Source organism: Poecilia reticulata, chromosome 4 (genome assembly GCF_904066995.2).
Source record: "Poecilia reticulata chromosome 4, P_reticulata-male-v2, whole genome shotgun sequence".
NCBI lineage: Eukaryota > Metazoa > Chordata > Actinopteri > Cyprinodontiformes > Poeciliidae > Poecilia > Poecilia reticulata.
The window spans coordinates 17856453-17882310 of NC_088833.1; the positions used below are offsets into that span (position 1 = coordinate 17856453).

General features: G+C 38.3%; 2 protein-coding genes across 3 annotated transcripts in view; both read left to right on the plus strand.

Moving 5' to 3' along the window:
• The window catches only part of ttc39a (tetratricopeptide repeat domain 39A), a 28563-nt gene extending 15296 nt beyond the window's left edge, over positions 1-13267 (plus strand). For both annotated transcript variants that reach the window (XM_081606418.1, XM_081606419.1), the window contains 16 exons: positions 2710-2841; positions 4008-4048; positions 4259-4326; positions 4412-4476; positions 4637-4736; positions 5005-5070; positions 6308-6416; positions 6511-6578; positions 6658-6717; positions 7329-7490; positions 7773-7864; positions 8827-8947; positions 9473-9584; positions 10238-10352; positions 10509-10625; positions 11270-13267. In XM_081606418.1, the coding sequence (XP_081462544.1) occupies positions 2710-2841; positions 4008-4048; positions 4259-4326; positions 4412-4476; positions 4637-4736; positions 5005-5070; positions 6308-6416; positions 6511-6578; positions 6658-6717; positions 7329-7490; positions 7773-7864; positions 8827-8947; positions 9473-9584; positions 10238-10352; positions 10509-10625; positions 11270-11384 (1543 nt within the window). In that variant the 3' untranslated portion in view covers positions 11385-13267. The remainder of the gene's footprint in view (positions 1-2709; positions 2842-4007; positions 4049-4258; positions 4327-4411; positions 4477-4636; positions 4737-5004; positions 5071-6307; positions 6417-6510; positions 6579-6657; positions 6718-7328; positions 7491-7772; positions 7865-8826; positions 8948-9472; positions 9585-10237; positions 10353-10508; positions 10626-11269) is intronic.
• A 1161-nt stretch (positions 13268-14428) lies between these two features.
• Positions 14429-25449, plus strand: rnf11b (ring finger protein 11b). The gene is made up of 3 exons (XM_008407880.3): positions 14429-14989; positions 22291-22460; positions 23244-25449. The coding sequence occupies exons 1-3, from the start codon at positions 14867-14869 to the stop codon at positions 23413-23415; spliced, it is 465 nt and encodes a 154-aa protein (XP_008406102.1). The 5' UTR covers positions 14429-14866; the 3' UTR covers positions 23416-25449.
• The last annotated feature ends 409 nt before the right edge of the window (positions 25450-25858 follow it).

Consider the following 25858-nt stretch of genomic DNA (forward strand, 5'->3'; position numbering starts at 1 on the left):
TACAATGATGCTACCTACGTTTATTTACAGGTCTGGTTGAAGTTTAGCAGTTAGTTTTATTAAAAAGTCAGTAAAAATATTGTGTGTAAAAGTTGAACTGTTTAACTTTGTTTAACTTTTTAATATTAGTTCAATAAAACTAATATTATGAGGATTTCATGCAAATTAAGATCAAAAATATTTGTTCTTTTTTTACTGGAGTGTCAAAATTATTGGCACCCCTTAATTCTTCACAAAAGCATTCATTGGGATATTGGGTGTGGTCTCTGAGGTGCATGACCACTGATGAAGGACTTCCTCAGATTCATCAGGTGAGACGGATCAACTCCAGAACCTGGACTGAGTGATGCCTTATAAGGAATAGTTCATAAAATTTAGAGAAGAGAAAATGATTTAAAACAGAGCAAGCACCTTGAATGTGTTTAAACATATAGTTGGAAGAAACAGACGTGTAACAAGACTTGGCGACAGCAGACACTGAGGTCTCAGTTTCCACGGTGAGGTGCAGGCTAAATAATGAAGCAGTCCTTGCCTGAACTGCAGTGCATGTACCACTGATGGCCCAAAAGCACCAGAAAGATCAGCTCCGATTTGCTCACAGCTGTATAAATAAACCAAAGCAGTGTTGAGACTGAACCAAAACTGTATCTTTTCATGCCTGTGGGTCCGAATGAGGAGACTAAAGCATATATGGTGAAAATAACACCCCGTCTGCTGTGAAACATGGTGGGATCTTGGTGATGCTCTAGAGCTGCTTTGTCTCCTCTGACTCTGGAAACATGCAGCGTTTAAAGGGCAAAATGGATTCAATCAAAATGGATTCATCAAGAAAATGCCACAGTGGTGGGGAGGAAGCCGAAGCTTCAGCCTGGTTGAAGATCCAGACAGTGACTCAAAGCACAAAGTCATTGTAGGCACATCGAGTTTCCATCAACAGATTGCTCAGGAGCTCTGCCATGAGCTGAAGTCTGGCTAATAATCCCATCTAATAACCACATCTAATAACCACATCTGCAGAAGGTTGTGGCAGCACAAAGTTGCTCTCTTAGCTACTAAAGATACTTGCCATGAACAGTTTTCTTGTAGAAGAGCGTGGTCAAGTGCCAGGCTAATTTAGTTTATACTCTTCATTTGACGTGACTTATTGATCATTTGACCCATATTTCCGTCATGTTCAGATAAAACCTGTGGGAAAAGATTTGTACGTTATAAAATGTTATATTTCAGCTGCTTTCTCCCCTTCACACATGCAGCTGTCACAGTGTGCATGTCATGTGACAAAGAGAGCTGCAGCACTTAGTTTCTTTTTCACTGCAAACATTACAGTAAAGGGTGAAAACATCTGCATTGTAAGGAACAATCCACTCTGTCAACAAAGCAATGTGTACAACCTACAATACAATTCTCCAAGCTGTGCACACATAGTTTGATTTTGATTTTTGAATATTCCCTAATGGGAATAGATGCAAAAATGTTTTTCAGTGGTTTCTTGTAAATCCGTTTGACTGTGAAACTGTAATAGTTTGATTGTTAACATACAGTAGGTAAATTTAAACAAACAGTCATCAAAATTAATTCAGAGGAGGATGAGCTTCCGATCCAAGTGCTCAGTTTACCACGTAGAGATGTATCCGAGTTTGGACTATTTTTGCTAAATAATCGGTGTGATCCAAGAGCAGGATTATCTGTATTTATGAGGTCTTTCTGATTCTGTGTATGTCTCCTGTCTAATTTTGTCCATTTTGTAAAGAATGAGTGATGCTCCCACTGTTGCTACACTTCCTGAATAATCGAGTTGATGTGTGCAGAGCTGAGTCCAAGGCGTGCCTGGAGTGTTTGAAAGAGATTACATTACAGCTCCTCCCTTGCATCATGGAACATTGTGTTAAAAATAATCAAGCCCCTGTTTTAAAAACCAGCTGTGTCAGACAGCTAAGTTAACGTCTACAACTTAGAGGTTTCTGAGTCGGGGTTGCCGTCATGCTTATGTTACCCTGGGAAAATGTAAATGTAAAGCAAGTGCCAGTGGTTGAGCCTGTGGCCCAGCATTGTCTGGTCGCCTGCTGTTTTTATTTTTTGGTTGTCACACAGGTCTGACGTGGCTGGACCAACAGAGCTCGGGTTCATTATGACTGACTCTGATGATGCAAGTTCTGCTTTGTGCTAATTTTCAGTGATCTGTGAAAATCGGCTAATGCAAACGTCGGCGCGCGACCGGTTGGAGCTGACTGGTCACATGGGCAGGTCACATGGCTCTGTGGTGCAGTGAAGTGTAGTCAGAGCAACCCGGCTGCATTCCTGGCTGAACGTTTCTGTCAGCAAAACAAGCAAAACAACACCACAACTTTTTACGTGCAAGCGGACTGTATGCTACACATTCAGCTGCCATTGGGACCACCAACAAGGATGACTCCAGAGGAGCAGCTCTGCAGCGGACCGTAGTTCATTTGATGTACATTCATGTGGGAAAATTGGTTCTGATGATGATGATGATGATTTAAAACTGGAGCAACCAGATTTTGAACCAGTCCAACAAGTAGATCCACAGATAAAATGTCACTGATGTTGTCACTAAAACCCTCTGGATCAATCTTTGCTGAACAAAAAGTGACTCAGATTCAATCAGGCTTAAAATAAAATGTTTCTCTGCTCTCTTTTTTTTCACTATCTGACATAAAGTTCTTCATCCACCCTGCTTTCATTTCGCAGATCCAAAGACAGCATGTACCACGCTTTGACCTACGCCACTATTTTAGAAATGAAGGCCATGATGACCTTCGACCCCCAACACATTCTGAGTGCGGGCAGTACTATGAAAGAGGCGCAGACTCTTTGCCAGCGGTAAGACTTTCCCACAGCTTGAGAGTGAAATACAGCTGTTTGACCTGCCATAAATAAATAAATGAAAAAGCAGAGTGTAGTTCCTCTCCACGTTGGTCAGCAAACGAGGTGAATATCGTCTGGAGCAGAACGGCTTGCCTGACGTCTTTGTTGGATGACTGGTGTTAAGTTACCGATTCAGATGCTTCTTACGAGCACTGAATTTTGTTGTTAACGTCAAACCAAAAGCCAAAGAACAAGCTGAGATCATCCTGACCAATTAGCAGAAAAATGTTACAGAGATCTGTTAAAGTTGGTCTTAAACTCCTGTGAGAATCCAGCATGACTTTCACACAAAGACGAGATCAGACCTACACTTTTCTTCTTGATGGTTTTTAGCATTACCGAAAGCACTCGATACATGAAAACTGAACGAAAGTGTTGCATCACTGAGCATTTTCACATTTTGTCACATTACGGCCGTAAACCTTAGTGTTTTTATTTGGATCGCATGACACTGCTGTGCATTGAAAGAAAACTTACACGCAGATTTTCAATTATTATTATTTTTTTTACATTTATTTGCAAATAATTAAAATAATCCGAAAAGTCTGGCATGTATTTGTATCTACAGATTGCAGTTTCCTGGTATAACGTGATCTTTTAAAAGTCTGACTTGCCGATATCTATTTTGGCCCAAACCAATTGTCTTTAAATGTAGCGACAACGTCACTGAGTTGGCAGCAGTTGGGTGACTATTGTTAACTTCACACATGCAGACATGACCTGGTGGGCAGGTCAGTCAGTCAATCCTCTCTCAGAGCAGAGAAAAGGGGGCAGTGGCTGAATTTTGATAAAACTGATGGATTGGTTGAGATTGTTTCTCATGTATCAACTTATCTCCCAAAATAAAGAGAGTCTGGATCAACTCATCTACCTCTAAAATGCACATTAATTATTTTTATATTTGTAAATACTACTGAAAACCTTGTTAACCTTTTATTACACTTGACAGCAAGGTAAAGCTCTGCTGTATGTCACATAAAATCCCAATAACGTACACACTGACGTGCGGTTCTTATGCCTCAAAATGTAAAAGAGAAGTATGAATACTTTTGTGTTATTCTGTGATTCCAGAGTGATTAGTCAATATTTTAAAACTTGGCTTTGTCTGCTTTCCCTTTTAGATACAGAAGGAAGTCAAGCTTCTCAAAAAGCTTCACAGAAGGTCAGAGAGTTAAAAATGTCACCTCAGTTTGTCAGATGTCAGCATTTTGCATGCTTTTGCCTCTTGAATGTTTGTGTGTCAGTCTAAACTGAGAAAAGTGTGTTGGTTTGAATTGTGTGTGTGACATTAGGGTTCAGATGTGTGTGTGTGTACCCAAACTGTCAGCGGTATTGATGAAGGTAATTTGAGATGTAATCATGTTCACCTCAGAGGAACTGCATGCCGAGGTCTGCTATGCTGAATGTCTCCTGCAGAGGGCAGCACTCACCTTCCTTCAGGTCAGCCGTCGCCTATCAAACACACACACTGCAGAGTGCAGCTGAGTCAGTCTGTATATAAGCTTCTTGCTCCATTTCTGTCCAGGATGAAAACATGATTAGCTTCATCAAAGGAGGCATAAAAGTGAGGAACAGCTACCAGACATACAAGTGAGACTCTCAACCATATCCATACGCTGACTTTTAAATTGTCCTGCTTCTTTATGAACTTTTTGTTTTGTTTTGTTTTGAACTGTGTTATTTCACACTTTTTGGTAACATCCGATAATGAGCATCAGTTCTGTTTTCCCGATTTACCTCGTTCTCTCAGAGAGCTCCACACCGTCCTGAAGTCGACTGGATACACCCACGGCGACAATCACGGCCATTTTGAGGGCGGCGTAAAACTGGGAGTCGGGGCCTTCAATCTAGTACGTGTGGGGGAAAATACAACTATCAGTGTGCAAAAGTGAATGCAGTGTTTTAGAGATCTGATGTTTAAAACACAGATTTAACATTTTCAGATTCTTAGAAGCAAAGCAAAAAAAATACCCCATGAAGAATCGTTGTGGTCTGACGTGACCACATTCAAGTCCTAGTTTGGAAATTCAGGATTAGTTGTGAAAGATTCTTACATTAACAACAGACCAATGTCCTGTGATGATCTCAGTGTTTCATGTACTTCTCTGCCTCTTGTAGATGATCTCCATGCTGCCCACGCGTACGCTCAAGCTGCTGGAGTTTGTAGGATTCTCCGGTAATAAGGTGAGTTGAACTTAACCAGCGACTTGGTTCCTATTCATGAGTCCATTTTCATACTCAACAAGGACAACACAAAGGGCTCCACATTGCATAGAAACAAGCAAACTAAATTAGATAACCAAGACTAAACTTAAAGTGTGCAGAAATGTGGGAAAATGTTGTTTTTGCTGACGACGATCAGGAAACACCAGAGAGCATAAAAATCCTGAGGCGCATCGTTTTGTAAAGTATCAATGAGGGGCAACAGGAAGATTATAATTCATGAAAAGAAGAATAAACATCTACATTTACAGCATTAAAACAAAAATAAATACTTTGAATACAATCAAAATATAGCTTAAAGTAGATATAATTAACTTTAAATTATAAAAAATACTTATTGTTGAATTTCAACCAAAGGCTAAACCAAAAAGATAAGTCTTATGTTTGCTTCTAAACTCATTGGAATCTAAAACTCTTAAAACTCATAAAACTGTCTGATAAATGTAAGAGATTAAATTCTTTAATAATTTAAAGTCAATAAACGTTTATTAAAGCAGAGACTTTCTAGTGTTTGTGACAAGAAACAGGCAGCTCATTTCATGAGACTGGTCTGTATGTGATGAATATGTGATTCAGTTGATTGAACGTCCTTCTGGTGACATTTTGTCCACCTGTAGCTTTAATGTCCTGTCTGACACGAGACAGCATTTGTTTTTAAGTTTTTAAAATTTAATAGGATCTTTCTGCTCTGTTTATTTAACACCCTTCTGGTCATTATGTAATAAAATGGAAATAATTAATTTAATGTAGCAATAATAATTTAGTGGTAAATTATGATTTCTGGTGAAGCACTAAACTCCTGATATGACGGTGTTGAACCTGACACACAGTTAAAGCGTGAAATGAAAGTCCTCAGCTGCAAAATTGACTTTGAATCTGTGATCATGATGAGTAACGCAAGTACAATATCAGCACCTTAAAAGTTTCTCTTTTTATGACCAATCAGTGTGCTTCTAATATCTGAAGTTTCATTCATGTAACCAATATGAAAAGCAACCCGAGTTTGATTTGTGACTTGACTTCTCCAGCAGAGGGCAGCAGTGGAGCAGACTGGTTTATCAGGCTCAGGTGTTTAAAACCAGGAAACTCGAATCAGTGTGTTGATCATGCTCTGATTTTACTGCTTGTATTCCAGCTGATCTTCCATTAGCAGAAACTTAACTCATGTTTAGTTTTATCTGTTTGTGTTTGTGCGCAGGAGTTTGGACTTCAACAGCTTCAGGAAGGCTCTACAGAAAGCACCTTCAGGTCGTTCCTGTGCAATATGCTCCTGCTGTGTTATCACACATTCATGAGCTTCATATTGGGTAAAGCCAAGATACACACAAACACAAAGCTGCCAAAAAAAAAAAAAAAACTGCAAACAAAACAAACTTAATTAGTTTTGAATGTTTTTCACAGGCACTGGGGAAGGAGACGTTGAAGATGCAGAGAGACTTTTGCAACCATACCTGAAAAAATACCCCAAGGTTTGCAATGCTACTTTTAATTCTTTTATTTTTATGACTTGTGTTGTTCCATAGCATATTATATTTTGCTTTTCTGCAGGGATCCATCTTTTTGTTCTTTGCTGGTCGAATAGAGGAGATTAAAGGCAACCTGGATAATGTAAGTACCTTCGTTGGGCCTTAAAGCAATGGTCTTAATGTCACTAAATGACCTGCTTAGTAATCAGGAGACGCATGGTGCTTCAACAAGACAACCACTCTGTTTCTGTACTGATTGTTTGCAGCACAAATATACTCTGACATTTTTCTATTTACATGTGACTCGTAAGCTTTGAGACGGGTACGAATTTAAAAAGAGATCAATTATGAAATCAACATGGAGAACAATTTAAAGACAACCTTCAAGGCTTCTTCCCTGCACACCTATAACATTTAAACTTTTGCAGTCTGTTTCTGACAGTAGCGGGGTAGACAAACTCTACCTAGAGACCAAAAGCAACAATTTCTGATAGGCTTGAGAGACTTAAAGCTCTCTTTTGTGCAACACTCAACACTGTACACACAAAAAACTAAATGAACTAATTTTACCATGTAGAAAAAAATCCATTCAAGTATGTAACTTTTCAAAATTAATTCATACAATAGATAAAATTGGTACTAAATAGTTTGAACCAGCGATATGCTGGAAATAATTCATTTTTGCAGGACTCAGTGATTTACAAAATGCAGAGGCTCAGTGAATTACAACCAGTGTTGTGTGTTTGTGTGCAGGCCATCAAGCTCTTTGAGGAGTGCTGTGAGGCTCAGCGGCAGTGGAAACAGTTTCACCACATGTGCTACTGGGAGCTGATGTGGTGCTTCACGTACAAGAGGCACTGGAAGATGGCCTACTTCTACGCTGACCTGCTTAGCAAGGAGAACTCGTGGTCCAAGGTCTGACTACGTACTCTGAGGCGTATTTGTTTGGAAGAAAAATACTTTTTTTTTTTTTATCAACTTCTTGAATTATGAGTGAATTATTTTCATGTTGATGCACATCTATAAATATGTCCACTACGGATTTAGCACAGATGTTGTAAATCTGTTCTTAGCTCAGGAGAGAAACATGAAAACTTTAAATCTGCTGACGTTTTCCAGACCTTTGTGGGTTTATTTTTCCTCATTTCTAAAGGTCTGATGAGATCGCTGTGGTAAGCATGTTTTATTTTCCCTCAGGCCACATATGCTTTTATGAAAGCAGCCTATCTCAGCATGCTGACTGACGATGACTGCCTTACCTTTGGGGAGAGCGCGCTAACTCTTTTCAGGTATGAACCCAGATAATGCTCACATTACTCACAGCAAAGGGAAACAGATAATTTATCCTGATAGTTTAGAGACGGACAGAACCATAGTAAAGTTTTTTGTTGTTGTTGATGTGTAAAGCTGAGAAAGTGGGTCATACATTAATCACCTAAAGGTAGAAAATTAAAGCTGAAACAAAACACAGGTTTGATTAGTTTGCCAGGGATGTGGTTTGTTTTGTTTCATTTATTAGCATCCGTGGCTAATAAATGTGTCACCTTTTAACCGTCCTGGAAAGTCCTGCCTCTGTCTAGAGTTCAGCATCCAAAATGGCTGCTACACGTGTAAAACAAAGTCAAAGCTGCAGGAATATATTATTTATTTGCACTTCAGTTTGTTCGTCTTTAAACAAAAAATGCTCTACATCCTCTTTCTGTTGGGATGTTTATTTTGTTCTTCAACATCCACAGTTAGAGCAATTAGAAGATGACTGGTTTTCTGTCTCATAATTAGAATGAGCTCAAGTCAACAATGACGTCATGTCTGAGCTGAGACTATTGAGGCTACAAGTTAGAAAAACTTGTAGCACATGTGGTGAAACTGCAAATTTGCAAATTGCTCAGTGATCAGGGTAAGATAAGAACATATTACTTTCATTCTTTTGCATTCAAATACAAAAAAACCTAATGGATGCGGCACAGTAGCTACTGACGAAAATAAAAGGACAATAAATTGTAAAAAAAAAAAAAAGTGCCAATAGTACCTACATTTAATGCAAAGTACCCCTCATTTTCCTTGAGACGGCTAAGTTTTCTTTTTTCTTTGAATTGTAAGTGTGTGAAGGATGGAAATGAAAAGAAACAAAAGTCAGACTGCTTGTTGAAAAAAACAGATTCAAGGATAAATGTGGGATATTTTAAGAAGTTCTGATCTCACATGGTCTCCATGTTGCTGTTATTTATGTTGTTTTTGCATTGTGTTTCAGGCAGGTCCCTGGACTGAAACAGAAAATTGCAGGAAAATCTTTGCCAACAGAGAAGTTTGCGATCAGGAAAGCCCGCCGCTACTTTGGGGAAAATCCAGTTCCTCTCCCAGCTGCTCCACTGGTCAGTACTGGAAAATCACTGTGTACTGCTTTGAAAATCCCTGTGGTGTGTCAAAAATTTCAGCACACAGAGATCAGTAAAATTTCACACTACATTGCTCTTGTCCAAACATCACTTTAAAGTCATCAACTAAATGAATCAAAGCTGCAACCAGAATATTAAGCTGTCATTTATTATTTAATGAGACCCAAATCTTGCTTCTTAGAGAACAAAGGTGCTCTGTAAGGTTAAACCTATTAAACCCAGTTATATAAGCAGAGGTCCAGTCAGCTTTTCCTCAGTGGCGTTATGGCTGTTAAGTGAAGATATATATTTATACAACTACGCAAGGTAGTGGTTAATATTGGAATAAACCAGTCAAAAAATCAGATATTTGCAGTATACATTGTTGCGTTTAGTTTCTAAAGTAGTTGTCGTCATAGTGAGTTTTGGTGAGCTGCTGACAACACACTTTGCTCTGACAATAGGAAATGATGATAATTGCTACCTGTAACTCATTTAACCTTTTTTTTGGATGATGTCCAGGAGATGATGTACATCTGGAACGGCTACACAGTCATTGGAAAACACAAAGACCTGACTGAGGGCATGCTGAAAACCCTGGATGAAGCCCAGGCAACACTTGAAAGCTTTCCAAGTATGCAAAACTCTAGAGTGGCAATAAAGTAATATTAGATTTAAATTAAGATCATTTTTAAAACTTACATTTTTGTGAAACCGTAGCTACAATTCATCCAGTGTATTTGATGCATTACCTTCTAAAGTTCAATCTTTGCGTAATTTATGTAACAACTTTAAATTCAGTTTAAAGTTAAAGTTTCTATAGAGTAGCATAAAACAGTGAATTATTTCAAAGTGGAAGGAAAGTGATACATGATTGTTTGTAAATTAAAATCTGAAGAGTTCAGCATGCCTTTATAATAAGCTCCTGTGAATCAATACATTATAATTTATCCTGCAAGACTTTTTGGCTTCATCTCTCCCAGGTTTGTCTTATTTGGATGAGAACTTTTTTTTGCCCATTCAAATGTAAATTTTCAGATTTTTGCTTGTGAAAAATCTTGAAAACCACGGATTATTTTCCGTCCATATTACACTTATTCACCAATTTGATCATTTGATTTCATATTTCACTTAAAATCCCAATAAAACATGTGAAGGTTTGTACTTGTAAGATGACAAAGTGTGAAAAAGTTTAAGACAATAAATACTTTCATAAGGCAGCGTATGGATTGTTAAATAAATGACACAATGACTCATGTTGTGTTTTTGGCGCTTGGTCTTTGTCAGGGACTGAATACACCATAGACGATCAGTGTCTGTTGAGCCTGTTGAAGGGCCTTTGTCTCAAACACCTGGGTCACCGAGAGGAGGCTGAACACTACTTTACCCTTGTCCTCTGCAAGTAAGCCTCATACACAGATGGAGTATTTTGCAGCCAGCAGAAATTGAGAAAAGCATGTTTTTTTGGTGCAACTAACCAACAGGATCTTTCTAGAAGACGAGGAGCACACAGCACAACACTTACACTGCCATTGTTGTGTTTTGTCGTTGTCTGCAGTGAGACTCAGATAAAATATGACCACTACCTGGTTCCTAATGCCCTACTTGAGCACGGTCTGCTGTGCCTGGAGCAGGGGAGAAGAGACGAAGCTATTAAACTTCTAGAAACGGCAAAGTGAGTGTTTGAAGTCACTAAATATTTACAGTAGAACCCAAATGATTCATTCCTGTTTCACATTTAGGTTCAAAGTAACCTTTCAATTTTAGCACAATGTTTCTTCTGACTGAAAGTAATACTGACATTTTGGAGCAGCCCAGCAAGCGCTCCAAATTGACATTAATAGACTCTGTGCAGAAAGCAAAAAATTAGGGTGATGACAAGGAGGCCTTCCAATCCTCAAAGACTTGGAGGTTCTCACCAAAGATGAATCTCAAAAATACCAATGAAAAGCTGATCAACAACTATAACATTGGTTTGATTTCTATAATACAGTATAGGTTTTTTCATTAATTACTCAGAAAGGCATTTCTCAATAAAATGTGAATAAAAACAGATCAATTAAATTTTTTAAACAGATAAACGTACTGGCTTTTGAGCAAAATCCTTCTCATTATGAATAAAATTTTTGGTTGACTTAAATAAATTTGAAATTAAATCTGCGAGTGGCAACAATTTTGGGCTATGAGAATGAGTATATCTATGACTTAAATTACATTTAAACAGAAAATATTTTTATCCATTACGTGCCTATAATTTACACAACAACATCACTTGACATATTTTAAGTTGGCTTTTTTTTTTCTGCTGCTCTTTTTTAGGCACAATTACAAAAACTACTCCATGGAGTCACGGACGCACTTCCGTATCCAGGCTGCTTTGCACAAAGCTAAGGGAACTGGGGAGAATGGCGTCCATGTTCCTTCCAGTCCATAACGGGCAGAGGAGGGCACACCAGCGCAGTGACAGCTTTCTGCTTCTGCAACCCCACAGTGCAACATCCAGCCCGACCAGCTGCAGCCCGTTTGGGCTGAAGTGTTTATTTTATTTGTTCATCAAATCTGGAGGCAGTTGTTTATTTTCTTGTTGTTGATTTTTGGTGTTATGTGTCAAATTAGCGTGGACATCTGCATCTCTGACTGGCCTTAATTGACTTCATCTGGTTTCTTCATCCTCTTTTTAGAGAAATATCACATGGAGCTTCACATACTGATCTGACTTGTAATAGAAGCGAGTTTGGAAGTGGGTCATGTGTTTATAAAATGCTGTAGTCTTCCATCATGGCTGCTCACTTAAAAACATAAAGAGTGGCAAACAAAGTCAAATTTGTGTGGTATACAAGCTTTCCCCCCACCATCATATAGTGTACATATGCATATTCCAAAAGGTTTTTATTATGGTAAGACGTAATTATTTGTTAAAAGATTCCCAAAATATATTCATGGACATATATTTTGCTATGTATAAAAATTCAGAGCCAACTTGACCAAATTTTTTAAAATCCTTTTTTAATAGTTTTTTTGTATGCATAATTATTGGTTCACTGTGTTTTCCAGAATGAAGGAGCCTTTTATTTTAAATTTCAGGGGGGTTTTCAGTTATTTGAATCACGTCAAATAGAGGTTGGTAAGAATTTATATTAGTTGACTCATTCAGTCTTTTTTTGAGACATGAAACTGAAGGTATCAGTTCTGAAAGCCTCAATTTTCTTTTTGTGCAGACCAAATAACTCAACTCTCCAAAGTCAAAATGCCAGCAAGACTTGCAGATGTTCTGTAGATTTACCTACTGTAAGCTGCACCTTTGTACACAGATTGTCCTGTTTTAAGAGGACAGATAAACATGTCTTAGAAAGGCAGACTCCCTCTTTGTTGCCTCCTGGCGTGTGGGACTGGTTCCAGGGCTACTTGAGCTTGAACAAACCGGCCTTTCAAAGTGATCAGGGCTGTTTGCTTGTCCGCCTGCTGCATCCTTTTACAAGTTGAAGGAAACTCTTATTCACCACAAACCACTACAACCTTTACAGATTGCAAGAATTATCTGTTGACTCCCCTCACAGCAAAAAGTCCAGTGTTAATTTAACTTTGAAGAGTGTGGACTATGTAAACACTAAAAAAGTGTTAATATCAACTCTGTGGTTAGTTAAATCAACACTGGGAAATTATGTTGTTAACTCCCACAGAGTTGATATTAACACCTTTTCAGTGTTTATATAGTCCACACTCTTCAGAGTTAAATTAACACTGGGCTTTTTGCTGTGCTCTCCCCTCTAGGAAGGAGTTGAGCCAACTCCTTCCTAGAACTACCTACAGAAGGAACCAAACTTACAACCACATCCTGCTGAAGAGTGTCTGTGTACAACAAATATGGTTTCTCCTCGTAATTGATTGGTGGATGGGTTATTGCGAAAGACTGTGCACGTCTAACAGCCTTTTATGAACTCCAGTGGGGCCTGAAGAGTTGGAAAAATTCTGATTTATTTCTATACAAGAGAATATAGGGATATAATTTGATTACTTGGAGTCAGATGCGAAACACATATTAATGGTGGAGGAATTGTAATCGTATAAATGTTAATCCAGTCAGTTTATGGAATGTTTCCTTAAAATATTAAACTTTACACAATTAGTAAAAAGTATATTTTTGTTTTCCCTCTGATTTTACATATGCTGTACATGGATAAAATTCTAAACTAAAAGTTGTAGGTGTTTACAGTCTGTATATTATATTGGGCATGGTTACCCACTGAGTAGAATGACTCATGTAAATGTTTTTGTTGTAATTTATGATGAAATTATAATGTCTTACTGAACACTCCATTCTAAACTGTCTTCTTTTTTCCATCTAAAATCATATTTGAAAGTACACAGTAGTAGGTAGTATTGATTAGTTATCTGCTTATTTGCCTAAGAAGCAGACAAATATGCTGATACTCTTGCTTAATTTATACTCTTACTGCAGTAGCATAGTCTCAACTTTGAATTTGAGCAAAATCCAACCTTTTACTTATGTTAATGCAGTATTGGGGAAAAAAGTTTTAACATGTCTGCTGTTGAACCTCAGGTAACTTCCCAACAGGTATTGAACATAGCCCTCGTATTTACATGTGTGATGGTAGGTAAAGTTTGTTTTTGCTTTGACCCCAAAATACCGCTCTTGTGTCCTGGATGCAGTCTTCTAATAGTGAGCTTGAGAAATTTCTCTTTATCACTGTTTTCACTGTGAATCCTGCCAAAATTGGTTCCCCATCCAGTTTTGCAGCCAATGGCTTCTGTGTTTTATACTAATACCCCAGGAAAACAGAAAATTGACAATTAGTAATAGGAGGTTTGTAGATATTCGGATGATGGTTTTAAAAAAAAAAAAGGTAAAAGTATACAACAGAAAAAATGTTTAAGCTACAATTATTTTTAAATGTACCAACAATTACCACCAGAGAATTTATTTTTAAAAATGACCCCCACCTTCAACCCCAACTGCACTGATTTTTGAAAGTTCTCCAACAAGAGCATGAAGCAGAACATTTCATCGCTACATTTAAACGCAACTATAACACCTAGGTCTGATTTTGATAGTGCGTTTGGCTTTTCAATGAGAAATTTCGCCATGACCCCCTTAAGAGAGGGAAATTAAAAGATAAACATATTACGATATCTGTCTCAATTCGACAAAAGGTATAATGTTCATCCTTAAACATTGAGGTTTTTGTCACAAAAGTAAATATTGTACAACATTTAGAATTAAGTGCCCTTATTTATTGAAAATACAGGTTTTAAAGTGAGTCATTTATGCCTTCCTCCAATTCATAATAATAAACAGTGTATTCCAGAAAAACGACTCATTTACAGATTAAAGGTCTATGTTTATGTTTTCGACGTAAGCCAATATGATCACACATCTGATTGGTTGTTGCCAAGACCATCGTGAACGTAAGTCGTCGCCTATTGGTTAGTTTTTTAAAGGGGCGGTGTTTGGCGTTGCTACATCACCACCTTTGTCGTTATTCAGCAGCTGCTCTCAAATTGGAAAGTCCCTCTCAAGCGGACAGCTTTCAGACAGGGAAAATGCACATTCCTCTGTCACTTACAACAAGAGACTTGGATATTTTCTTCTCTTGATTGGTTTAGTAGATATAAAATACTGTCAAAGCGTTTTATTTTCTGTATCTTGCGTATAAACATTATCGTTCGGAGTCGAAGCTGGTGTTAGCTGGCTAGCTTTTTGTGCGGCTAGCTGCTAGCTGAAGGATGTTTTGTTGTTGAAGCAGGCAGCCCTCCCATCGTCTGGGAGAGGATATTTCTCAGCTGTGAATGGGAAAAACGCCCCGTTGACGCTTCTGCTGACCTTCTCTGTTAAAGTGAGCCGTGAAATACACCGACACAGACAGGGGGGGTCCAGTTTGACAGAAGAGGAAGGAGATGGGAAACTGTTTGAAATCTCCGACCTCGGATGATATATCTTTGCTACATGAATCCCAGTCGGACCGAGCTAGTTATGGAGACGGTGCTGACCTGGATCAGGAGCCACCGCCCCCTTATCAGGTAAGTTTATAACAAACCTCAACCACACACAGTATGTTAAGTGCTGAACTTCAAATAATAATGTTTTTCAGTTTTGGACCATGTTAAGAGGTATGTCATTATTGTCATACCCGTCTGTAAAGCAGCTGATGGCTGTCTTTATTTAAACAAACATCATGTGTAGCTGTATCAGCTACTCACAGATCTAACATCACCATTCAGGAGAAACTCCAACCCACTGACCCCGTCTCTTCACAGCATTGAAACTAATCCTCTTATCCACAGGTCCTTCCTTTGGGCATAGTTTTAATGAAGCAATAATCCCCTTTGCATTCACATACAAAAGTCATTTTTTAAAATGAAACAAATCGGACCACGAAGATTTGGTTGAAGTGGAGAATCATAAAATAAATGCGTGCTTTCATTTTTGTTATCTTAACATGGACAGTTCTCCTCTTGTAATACTTTAGTTTTATAAAATGTTGACTCACTCAGCTGAAGTTACTCAACTCTTCATTTGACTGACAACCTTCAGGCACCAACTTTGTTTGCCTGGTGACTTCATTTCCGTAGCCTGGTCATCTGTACATTTGTAGAGCATGTTGTCACTGCAAATATGTTTGTTGTTGTTCATGTTATTATCTCTGTCCATTTTGGGATGTAGCTATATGAATCACTGTCATGCCAGACCTTATCATCGGGGTTAGGATACACAGTTTTAAAGTATGGGAGACTTAATACAATGTCAGTACAACGTAAACTTGTTGTATTATTGATATTGATCATTTGAAAGTGTTTCAGATGTTCAAGATAACGGAACAAATAAAAAAAATTAAAATGAAAACATTAGAATAAAATGGTATGTATGTAAAGCAGCTGTCTCCCACCAGACATTTCCTACCAAGCAGTGGTGCTTTACTTAAGTTTTTGTTGGATTATTGGTCAACCATTTTGGTTACTCTATGAAGAGTCTGGGGTTTTCAAACATCCTCCACACCTAAATAATCATAATCGTATCACGTTCTGACGTGTTCTGGTGCCGCTTTCTTTTTTTCTTCTTCTTTTTTGTTGTTTTTGTGTGCTCATCTGAATTTGTACTTCAACTACGTCTCGTCTCTGAGGTGACATCTACACCTTCCTCTTTGATTAAGCTTATAGATGGTGTCTAAGGTTATCCTGGGTGGTGGTTTACCAATTCATACATAACAAGAACTAGTTCTTAATGCAGTTCAGCCAGGTTTAAGTTATTGACTTGTGATTATTGTTCACCACCTAGCTCATTTTTTATTATATTTTTAATAAAGTAAAAAAAATAAATAAATAAAAATCATGATGTCATTTAGCAGCACAGTGGAGTAGTTAAGGGCACTGTTGCCCTACAGCAAGAAGTTTTTGGATTCAAATCCCAGCCTGGTGTCTTCTTAAAGTTTGCCTCTTCTCTCCGGGTTCCTCCCACAGTTCAAACTCATTACTGTTGAGTTAATTGGTCTCTCTGATTTGAGTTTAGATGTGTGTATGATGTTGCATTTGATACACATTATTTTTTTTTCCTACTACATCCCTACATGTTTTAGATGTTTCTGGTCCATGCAAGGACAGTGTGGTTTGAGGATCAGGTTTGTTAAACACTGGATTATGCCACAGTCTATAATCTGCTTTTGTTCTCTCCTGCTGTTTTTGCTCAACTAAGCAGTGTTTTTACAATGTCTGGATTTCCAAAATACCCAGGTGAACTCCTTGGTGTTTATTTACACACATTTTAATAGTTTAATCAACAGAAGAAAAAATTTACTGTAAGGCATCTAATTGGACTATTTTAAACTGAGGTCAATTTTACTCCCTTTTTACCATCAAGTAAGTGCAGACTGGAGTTGCTGGGTTTTTCTCTCTCCTCCTTTTAATGTGTTATTGAACGCATTAAAAATATTACTGAATAATTACCAAGTACAGAAAGTTGCCATTGTTATAATTTCATTACATTTCTTTATTTGACCCATTCTTTGGGATTTACATTTCAGGTAATAGGAAAAAAGTGTAACTTGAGTATGTAGTTAAATATATTTTTGTTACAACCCAAAGTTGCTGAGCGCACATCATGTAGTCTATAGGTGAAACATTTCAGGTCAGAAGTATTGACTTCAGCTCTTTGTGTCATGTCTGTCAAAGCAATGCAGATGACTTTCCCCTTTAGGAGAGGCTCTGTTTTGTTTTTATCACCCTCCCGTTATTATACAGGCATATCCCTCCCACTGTGTAATTAGGTCAGTCAGCTGTGGTCTGCAGAGGGATGACATAATAAACACATGAATTGTGCAGTTTTTATAATAGCCCTCTTAGTCAATATTTTAGTTCTTTAGAAGAAGTCTGTTTAGAGTTTGGTCTGGTTGAACTGACAAAGTTTCATAAGAGGTTTTCTGAGTTAAAATCAGAAAAACTCTGATTTCAACTCTGTCAAATCTGCCAACTTTTTAAATGGTGACTCAGCACCTTCACAATCTGAACCCTGCAAAACATGCACACATGTTTCTCTGTGCCTAAATTTCAGCTTAATATATTTAAGAAGTTTTTTGTAGTAAAGAATCAAGTATTTTCCTTGTTTTCTATTTGAAATGATTATGTTTAGGCAGCTCCCCATTGTGCTCTTGATTCTGCCTCAAAACATTCAGTGGAATTTTTTTGTCCGATATCTTACAATAATTGATTCTGAAAATCAAAAAGTAGTTTGCCTAAGCTTTAAATTTTCTTGGTATGATTCTATAACTGTGTTATTTAATTGTGTAGATTGCTTTTGTGTTTGCGGCAGAGTTTTTGAGTTATCGGGTGCAAAGACGCCCGCCTTCTTTGGGAGACGATCAAATTGGAAAGCTTTCAGCCTTTGTTGGACATTTTGCCAAAAATACATTTGGAAAACCAAACATTGTCTCTGTAAATGTAGGGTTTTAAGGTTCACCCAGAATTTGATAACATATTTATCATTCAACCCATCACATCTAGGGATCTGTAGAGCTCTTAGGCACAAATGTCCAAGTCTACTCATCGTAAAAAGAAACTGTAGTTGGTTTGATTTTATGTTAGAAGCAGTACTGGTGTGATGGAGCAATATGTAGACCAGCAACGTCTAGTAAGTTATGGTGGATTGGAGAAATTAGGATTATGTTCTATGTAAACTAAGCTTTCTAATTTATGTGCTAAAAACCCCCATAAATTAGTTCACCTGTTTTCTAAAACAAATTCAGATTTTCAGAAACTAAAAATGAAACTCCTACACATTTAGAGTAGCAAGGGTTATGATGCAGTCTTTTTGTCTTGGCTCACTGAAATTATCTGAATTACTATTTTGAAGTAATTTGTAATAAACCTTACGACAAAATTACATCACACACCTAGACAAACAAACCTTAAAAAGATGCTACATCCAGGTTGATGGTGAACTGAGTTTCATAGTCTGACCCAAGTCACACCACAGTCACAAAAACAAAGACTTTAGACTTGACTGAGGCTTGTCGTCTGGGACTAAAGTCTTTGTAACTATCTTTATCTCTTGTAATTAGGGGTAGTAGCGAGCCGTTATGTAAGCAACAGACCTGCTGCAGCTCTGACAGGTGATGCACCTCATTGCGTGTGTGTGCTGTCAAAGGAGGGCAGACTGCCTAATGATGAGGTATTATTTGTGTGACTAGCCAGTCACAGAATTTAAACAAGACTAGAAATAGGTTCAGACAATAAGGTGTGATGTATATAATTTACATTTGAATTATGTACTTGATGGTTGTGTCACTAACTTTGTATTCCATTGCTCCAAAAAGGAGTGCACGGGACTTCTGACGCAGATTTAAGAATTGTGCTGACATCAGTGCCCCTGTGGTGCCAAACTCCCAGCTTGTTCCTTCAAAACTTACAGCTTCACAGCCTGCGTTGCATTATTTTGTGTTCACCCATATCTACCCATTTCACGTCGGCTGATGTTTACAGCCCTCATGCAGACATTTGTAGCTTTTTATTCATACACAATAACCTGAACTGCTCTGCCAGTTCTAGCTTGTGGAAAGTTTTATAGCAAAAATAATGTTTTTTTTTCTTCATATTTACTTCATATCCTCTTATGCCCAAGTTAAGGTTTGCATCATTTAGGACATCTTGTATACAGAGTGTGTATCTTTGACCCAGCTTCCTAAATAAATTATGTGATGTCATACCAATGTACTGTACTGGTATTGTCTGTCCTGTTATCATGTTGACAAATATTTCCTGTGACGTTAACGTCTGTGGACTTTGCGTCTGATTTGAATGCTTTCCTTGTATTGTGTGCAGATGTCTGCAGTGCAGGTGTCTTGTTCAAACAATCAGACTCTGAAGTTGCCAAACAAAGATCTTGGATGTCAGAGGTTGTGACCTGTTTATGCTTCAGTCGTTTCATTCCTTAAATGCTCACTGATATTAATTACTAGGTTGCAAGAAAATAGTGTTTCAGCAAATGATTTTTAGTAGTTGCAATTGTATTTGAATATTGAAAAAGATGTTTCAAAAAAACTTCTGGATTATATTTTGTTTTTGTTTTTTTAACGTGTGAACTCCTTTCCGTCGTAAGCAGACGTTTAATGTTTTACATAAGTATAAACACATCATTTGGAGTGAGTAATGGTGTAAACTGGAAGGATCTGCATGCTTGAACACGATTTTTGGTTTAACTATGTCCCATTTCTCAGCAGAGTCTTGCCCACTGGGCAAGACTATCAGTTTTTCCTTTCATTTTAACTGCATGCGTCTGCCCTCTTCCCGCTCACCATTAGCAGCCCGAGTCTGGCAGACTGACAGTTTCTAAATGTTGTGTGCTTGGTTCAACAGCCTACAGCATCTTTAGCAGACGAGATCAAAATCTGCTCTTCAGCTCCATCCTTCACCTCCCTCTGCCTTTCTAACTCCTCTTCTGGTTACCCTGACGTCACTCAGTTAGCAGCTGTCAGTCCAGCTGACATGCAAGGCATTAAGTGGGACAGATATGTGACAATGAAACTGCTGACCATCGCATAGTTGAGCACCCAAGCACAGCTGCTGCCCACCGTGAGGCCTTGTTTGTAGCTTTTATCCTGGTCATACTGTCAGCCTTTTTTTTTCTTCATTGTAAACTAAAGAAGCCGGGGGAGCAGTAGACAAGCTCAGCCAATTTAAAAAAAAATGCTGACTTGTGGTTTTAAATGCTCTGCTGCTAGAAGCCTAATTAGTAGCTGGCATGTTTTTACATCAGACTCCAAAAAACTATTCACCTCTAAAAGAGCTTTTACTATAAATATACACTCAATTTGCTCAAAATATCTACAAACATTACATTAAAATGGGATTATTGATCTGTGATTGGATGTTGGGGCCTCACACTGGCATTATGCTTTGGTTCTGAAACCTGAAAAAGAAGAAGAAAACCGTCAATTCATTCAAGTGTAAGAAGAGGAAGCAGAACCTGTACCGTAAGTAACGGATGAGGGTTTGATCTTGTGCGAAGACAGAGGGGGAAAGGAACTGGTCCAGACCGCAAAGTCAGTTCAGTGAATGGAAAACAATTAATACACTGTGTTCAAAAATGTAGATGACATAATCTGTTTCTAGCACAGAACTCTGTGATAGGACACATTTATCTCTTTAATTTCTGTAGCATGTCAACATTACAACCACATTGTTTATGCACTTTGTATTGCTGGGTAATACATTATTGTAATTTGGAAGGGAAAATTTTTTTTTTTTTCTGCAAACTGGTTGAAGAAAAATCTGTGGAGAAGTTTAAAGCAAAGTTGGGTAATAAAACAACATATAAAGCTTAGGATATTACGCAAGTCACTGTTCAGTCTACTGTAAAGAGTATAGCAAGCCTACCAAAAGATGGCCGCCCATCTGACTGGCTGTCCAAGAAGGGAAGCAGCTCTCTGGTAATTCTTGAAAATTTGCAGATTTCCATCTCTGATGGGGGGGGGGGGATTTGTTGACACTATGGTTATGAGTGCTTTATGACAATTCTGAACATGTGTAAGTTTTCTTTGCGAAGGGGTGTGAATACTTTTGTGTGAACTGATTAGAAAGTCTTTAAAGATTAAGACTTTACTACAGTTTGACAGTAAGCCAAATGAGGGCAGAGTGGCCACTGCTTGTTCAAGCAAGCTGTGGGGAAACACTACCACCTTCTGACTGATTTCCACCTACAGCCTCACATTATGACTGGAAGGTCTGTCTGCTGCTGACAGCAGTGAGTGAAAACTTTTCACAAGTCGTTACAGGACGGTAACAGTCACGCTTACAACAAAGGCTTTGTGTGGGGTCATGAAACTTAAACATTCAACTGAGTATTTTCATTCGTTTGTAAGTTCACTCTAGATATCGAGGAATTTCACACATCGGTGCCTTTAAACATGTATGATTCGTAGAGATATTACTGTGATTTTGGTATTGCATATTATTACATAATTATACACAATTTTTATGCTTTGTCTTATGCATGACCGCTGTCTGTGGATTTCATAAATTGAGTAGATATTAGCAGACCAAACTTGTTGTCAAGTTGGTCTAACCTCCAGTGATAAAGTTTAGTTTTGAAGGCTCACTGCCAGTTTAGGCAGTAGTGGGGGATGTGAGCCAAGCGGAAAAGGATTGTGGCTTCTAAAGTGTGCGTACAGGTTGAGGTGGAGGGATTATGGGCTACTTTGACTGGGTCCATCTCTGAAAATTTACTGTAAAAATCTTTTGAAATATCTTTTACATGTCACATAGTAGCTTGAGATGCATAAATATTACCCATAATGCAATGTGTAAGTAAGTATATTTGTATGCTTACCTAAATATTCTTAAGCTACAAAATGTATTTTGTTGTTTTTCTTAAATCCTACTGTTTGGTAATTCTCCACTGCTTAGAGCAGTTTTTTGATATGCTAGTTGTGATTGTCATTTGAGTAAATGCGGTATTTGTAAGGAGTACTCTGAGTGGATGAAAGATATCTTTGTGATTTGCTCGTGGTTAAGTTGAAAAAGAGCACCTAAGTGTATTCGCTCAGATCAGTCTCGCTGCGCTCAGGTTGGAGGCACAAATATAAAATCGTATTTATGCTGGAGAATCAGACTGGAAGTGCAGATTTTGAGCAAATCTACAGAAAAAGTGAGGATGTTTTAACCAAGTGAGTGTTGAAACGCCCACATCCCCCACATGTATGACCCCCATGATCATACTCGTAAAACTTCAGGTAGCATGAATATTTACTGCAAGTCTTTCCCTTCACTGCCCACATTTATCAACACCATTAGAGAGTTGTTGGATGTATTTTAATGAGACTCTCTGTCTGCAGGAGCAGATCCACGTGCCTGTCTACCACCCAACACCCAGCCAGGCCCGACTGGCCACTCAGCTGACTGAAGAGGAGCAGGTCCGCATTGCTCAACGCATCGGACTCATCCAGCACCTCCCGAAGGGTGTGTACGACCCAGGCCGCGATGGCTCTGAAAAGAAGATCAGAGAGTGAGTACAAGCCTAACGCTGATTGGGGTAAAATTCAGGTTACCAAAACATAATGCTGCACATCACTTTGATTAAACCATTGTTGTGGTGACACACGGTGGTGGTGGTGGCAGCATCACCTGGTGGGGATGCTTCACGGACAGAGAATCTAGTCAGTGTGTGGGAATATGGATGGAGCTTTATGCAGGTCAATCCTGGAATAGAATAGTTGGAGGCTGGAAAAGGCTTGAGGAGGTTCTTCTTCCAGCAGGATAACGACCTTAAACACACACCCAGAATGAGTATTGTTTTGGTTCTGTGGCCCAGCCAAAGTCTAGACCAAAATCCAATTAAGAATCGGCTAACGACCTTCATTTAATTACTGCTCACCTCTTCCTTGTGCTCTGAGAGTGTAACTCTACACCATCTATGAGCTTTAGAGGAGATGGAGATGAAAAGACTAAAAGCTCTCTGAAATGAAAGTTGTTTTATTTTTTATTATATTTATTATATAATTTTTTTTATGATAAATCATCTTTGACAGATATTTCATGTCAAATATGATTTGGTTAGGCTGCACCTAGTGGTTTTCCCCAGTATATCGTCATTGCAAAATCATTGTTCGCAACGTTCATGTTGCAAAAGACCGTTTGGATTTGGATTGTTGGCTAATATGTTTTAGAAATCCTTCACAATATTTACCAATAATATCGCTGTCACAAGATTTCCTAATGTGCAATATTGTGCAAACTCAGTTTAGTAAGCATACTGCCTGTTACCGAGATTCTGTGTTCACCTCCACAGGTGTGTCATCTGCATGATGGACTTTGTTTATGGAGACCCCATCCGGTTCCTGCCCTGCATGCACATCTACCACATGGACTGTATAGACGACTGGCTGATGAGATCCTTCACTTGCCCCTCCTGCATGGAGCCTGTGGACGCAGCACTGCTCTCCTCCTACGAGACCAACTGACCGCCTCCTGGGTCACGTTGGAACAGCAAAATCTACCCACACATCATATAACCTAAACCTCCTCACTGCTAACTTATATCCTGGATTAGTAAGATTATGAAGTTTAGGTCCTGATTTGAGGAGGGTTAAAAATGTTGGCTCAATTCTGTTTCTGTGCTGATATATGTACTTAAATGTGAAGGCATATAAATGACTCTGTGTTTGTGCAACATTTCCTCAGTTAGCCTGCTGGACAGGACTGTATCTGAGAAAGGACTGACGGAGTAAAGACAGTAGTGCAGACAGCCGGTGTGAAGGTAGGAATCGGAGAAGAGCACTGAAGCGTGCCAGAGCAAATGTCATGATTAAGAAGACTTTAAACATATAATGTGTGCGCATACACGAACACACACACACACGCACAATTCCGTCATTGACTTCCAGCCTCTGAAATGTGTCCACCAGAAGTGACGAGAGACATCTGACCTTCATCACTGGGCTGCATATCGTGTCTCGTGGACTGCTGTTAACTGATGGAGTTCATAGTAAAAGCTAAAAGAGATGATCTCCAGCAGATGTGAGAACTACACAGTCACATTAGCTGAGAAACTGTCTCTGATGCAAAGCGGACTGCAGGTGGGATAATTTGAGATGGACGTCCAACTTAAGACTACTGATGCTTAGTGCTGAGATACCACAGGCCTGCGCTAGTCGTCTTCAGCACACAGGCCCAGTTCTGTTTGTCTGTACAGATCCTTTCTGTCAAATACGACTGGTTAACAGCTTGACTGACTGTCCTGTGGTTTCGTGAAGTGTTTTTATTTTCCAACTTAAAGGGCTTTGTTGAATCTGTGTTCACCAAGAGTGTGGACATAACAAAAGGACATGCAGTGTATGTTCTTTATTTACTATTGTGATGGATTGCTGGTAAAACTGTCCTGTCAAAGGTTCGGATTCATCCCTCAGATTATTAGCGAAAGCACAACTCAACAGCTGTTTGGGTTTTTTTTGCACATTGTAGTCAGATTAGAACAATAGAATCAACATTTTTTACAATGTTATCAACAATATCTGCTATATGAAAATCCCCATAAGAGTTGTTGCATCTATAAACTGGCAGAAAATACAAGAGATTACTTTTTGAGGCCTCATCAAAACATACAAAAAAATGTTTAGTAGTTTGCATTTAGGAACAGTTGTCTTTTATTTAATCATATTTCTGTTTAAATGTAATTTTCCTATGTGGCACAAATAGGCCTCAATTTTATTGATCTACATTTTTACATTTTCATTCTCAATGTCACCCAGTTTACCTGAAAGAGCACAAAAAAATTAAATGACTTTGTTATATTCTCCTTCTGCCCTGCTTGCATAACTTGGATCATGTTTTAAATAAGAAAACATATGAGCTCTCATTGAGAGTTAAAAATGATGTTACAGGTTTTAAGGCTCCCACCCTGAGTATTTTGGAAACCTTCATAGAAAGCTGATCAGCCATCTGTACTTTTGTTTTTTGCACAGTACTTTATATCTTTGTTGTACATATTGTCCTCCATCCGCTAGGTGGAGCTTCTTGGCCTTATACTTTACACATGAGAGAGACTGCTGAATGATGCAACTTTTCATTCTTTTTTGGAAATAATGTGGCAACAAAGTGCTCTCTACTTCAGTTTTACTGCAGCTGATCTGACAAAATTAGAGGTTCTCCAGCTACTTTATCTCAAGTTTTGGCCCGGGATAGGAGTCTGTATACAGACTGAAACATTTCCTTTGTCTTCACATCTTTTTGCACAAGATGTTGCTTAATCACAAAACGGAGTACTGTTGGACTCATTAGTTTGGTGACCTATTTATTGAAATTTGACCAAACTCACGTGACTGAGTGTTTTTAAGGTTTTTCCTTTTTTTTTAATTTCTAAAGAACAAAATGGCAAGGTGTTCTCACATGTGGATGGAGTATGTATGTGTTTGTGAATGCTTGTAAGAACTTTTCTTGTAAGATTAAATATGCATATGCTCTGTATTAAAAGCAAATAAAAATGCAAAGAAGCACAACTGCTGGGGGCGCTTCACTGCTTTCCTAAATTTCCGTTTCACCTGTAAAACAACAGCTTTCAGTTTCTCATATAGTGTTGATATTTGATTCATACGACTCTTAGTCTTGATTCGACATTTCTAGAAACTTCATGAGAGCCTAAATGAATTTCTTTTGAGACTCCATAATTACAGTGGGGAAATAAAGTATTGTATGTCAACATATTAATAAATGTTTCAAAATAGGCTAATATGAATTAGCCTACGAGGCTATTGGCCTATAGCCCATATGAAATGTCCCAAATAATTCAAATTCAAAGAAGTCGGTTTAATTTGTGAAGTCTTGTGGATTGCACTGAGAAGAAATACTAATTTAAAATAAAATTTGTTATTGCAAGATTTATCTTGTATGGAGACAGGTTTCATTGTT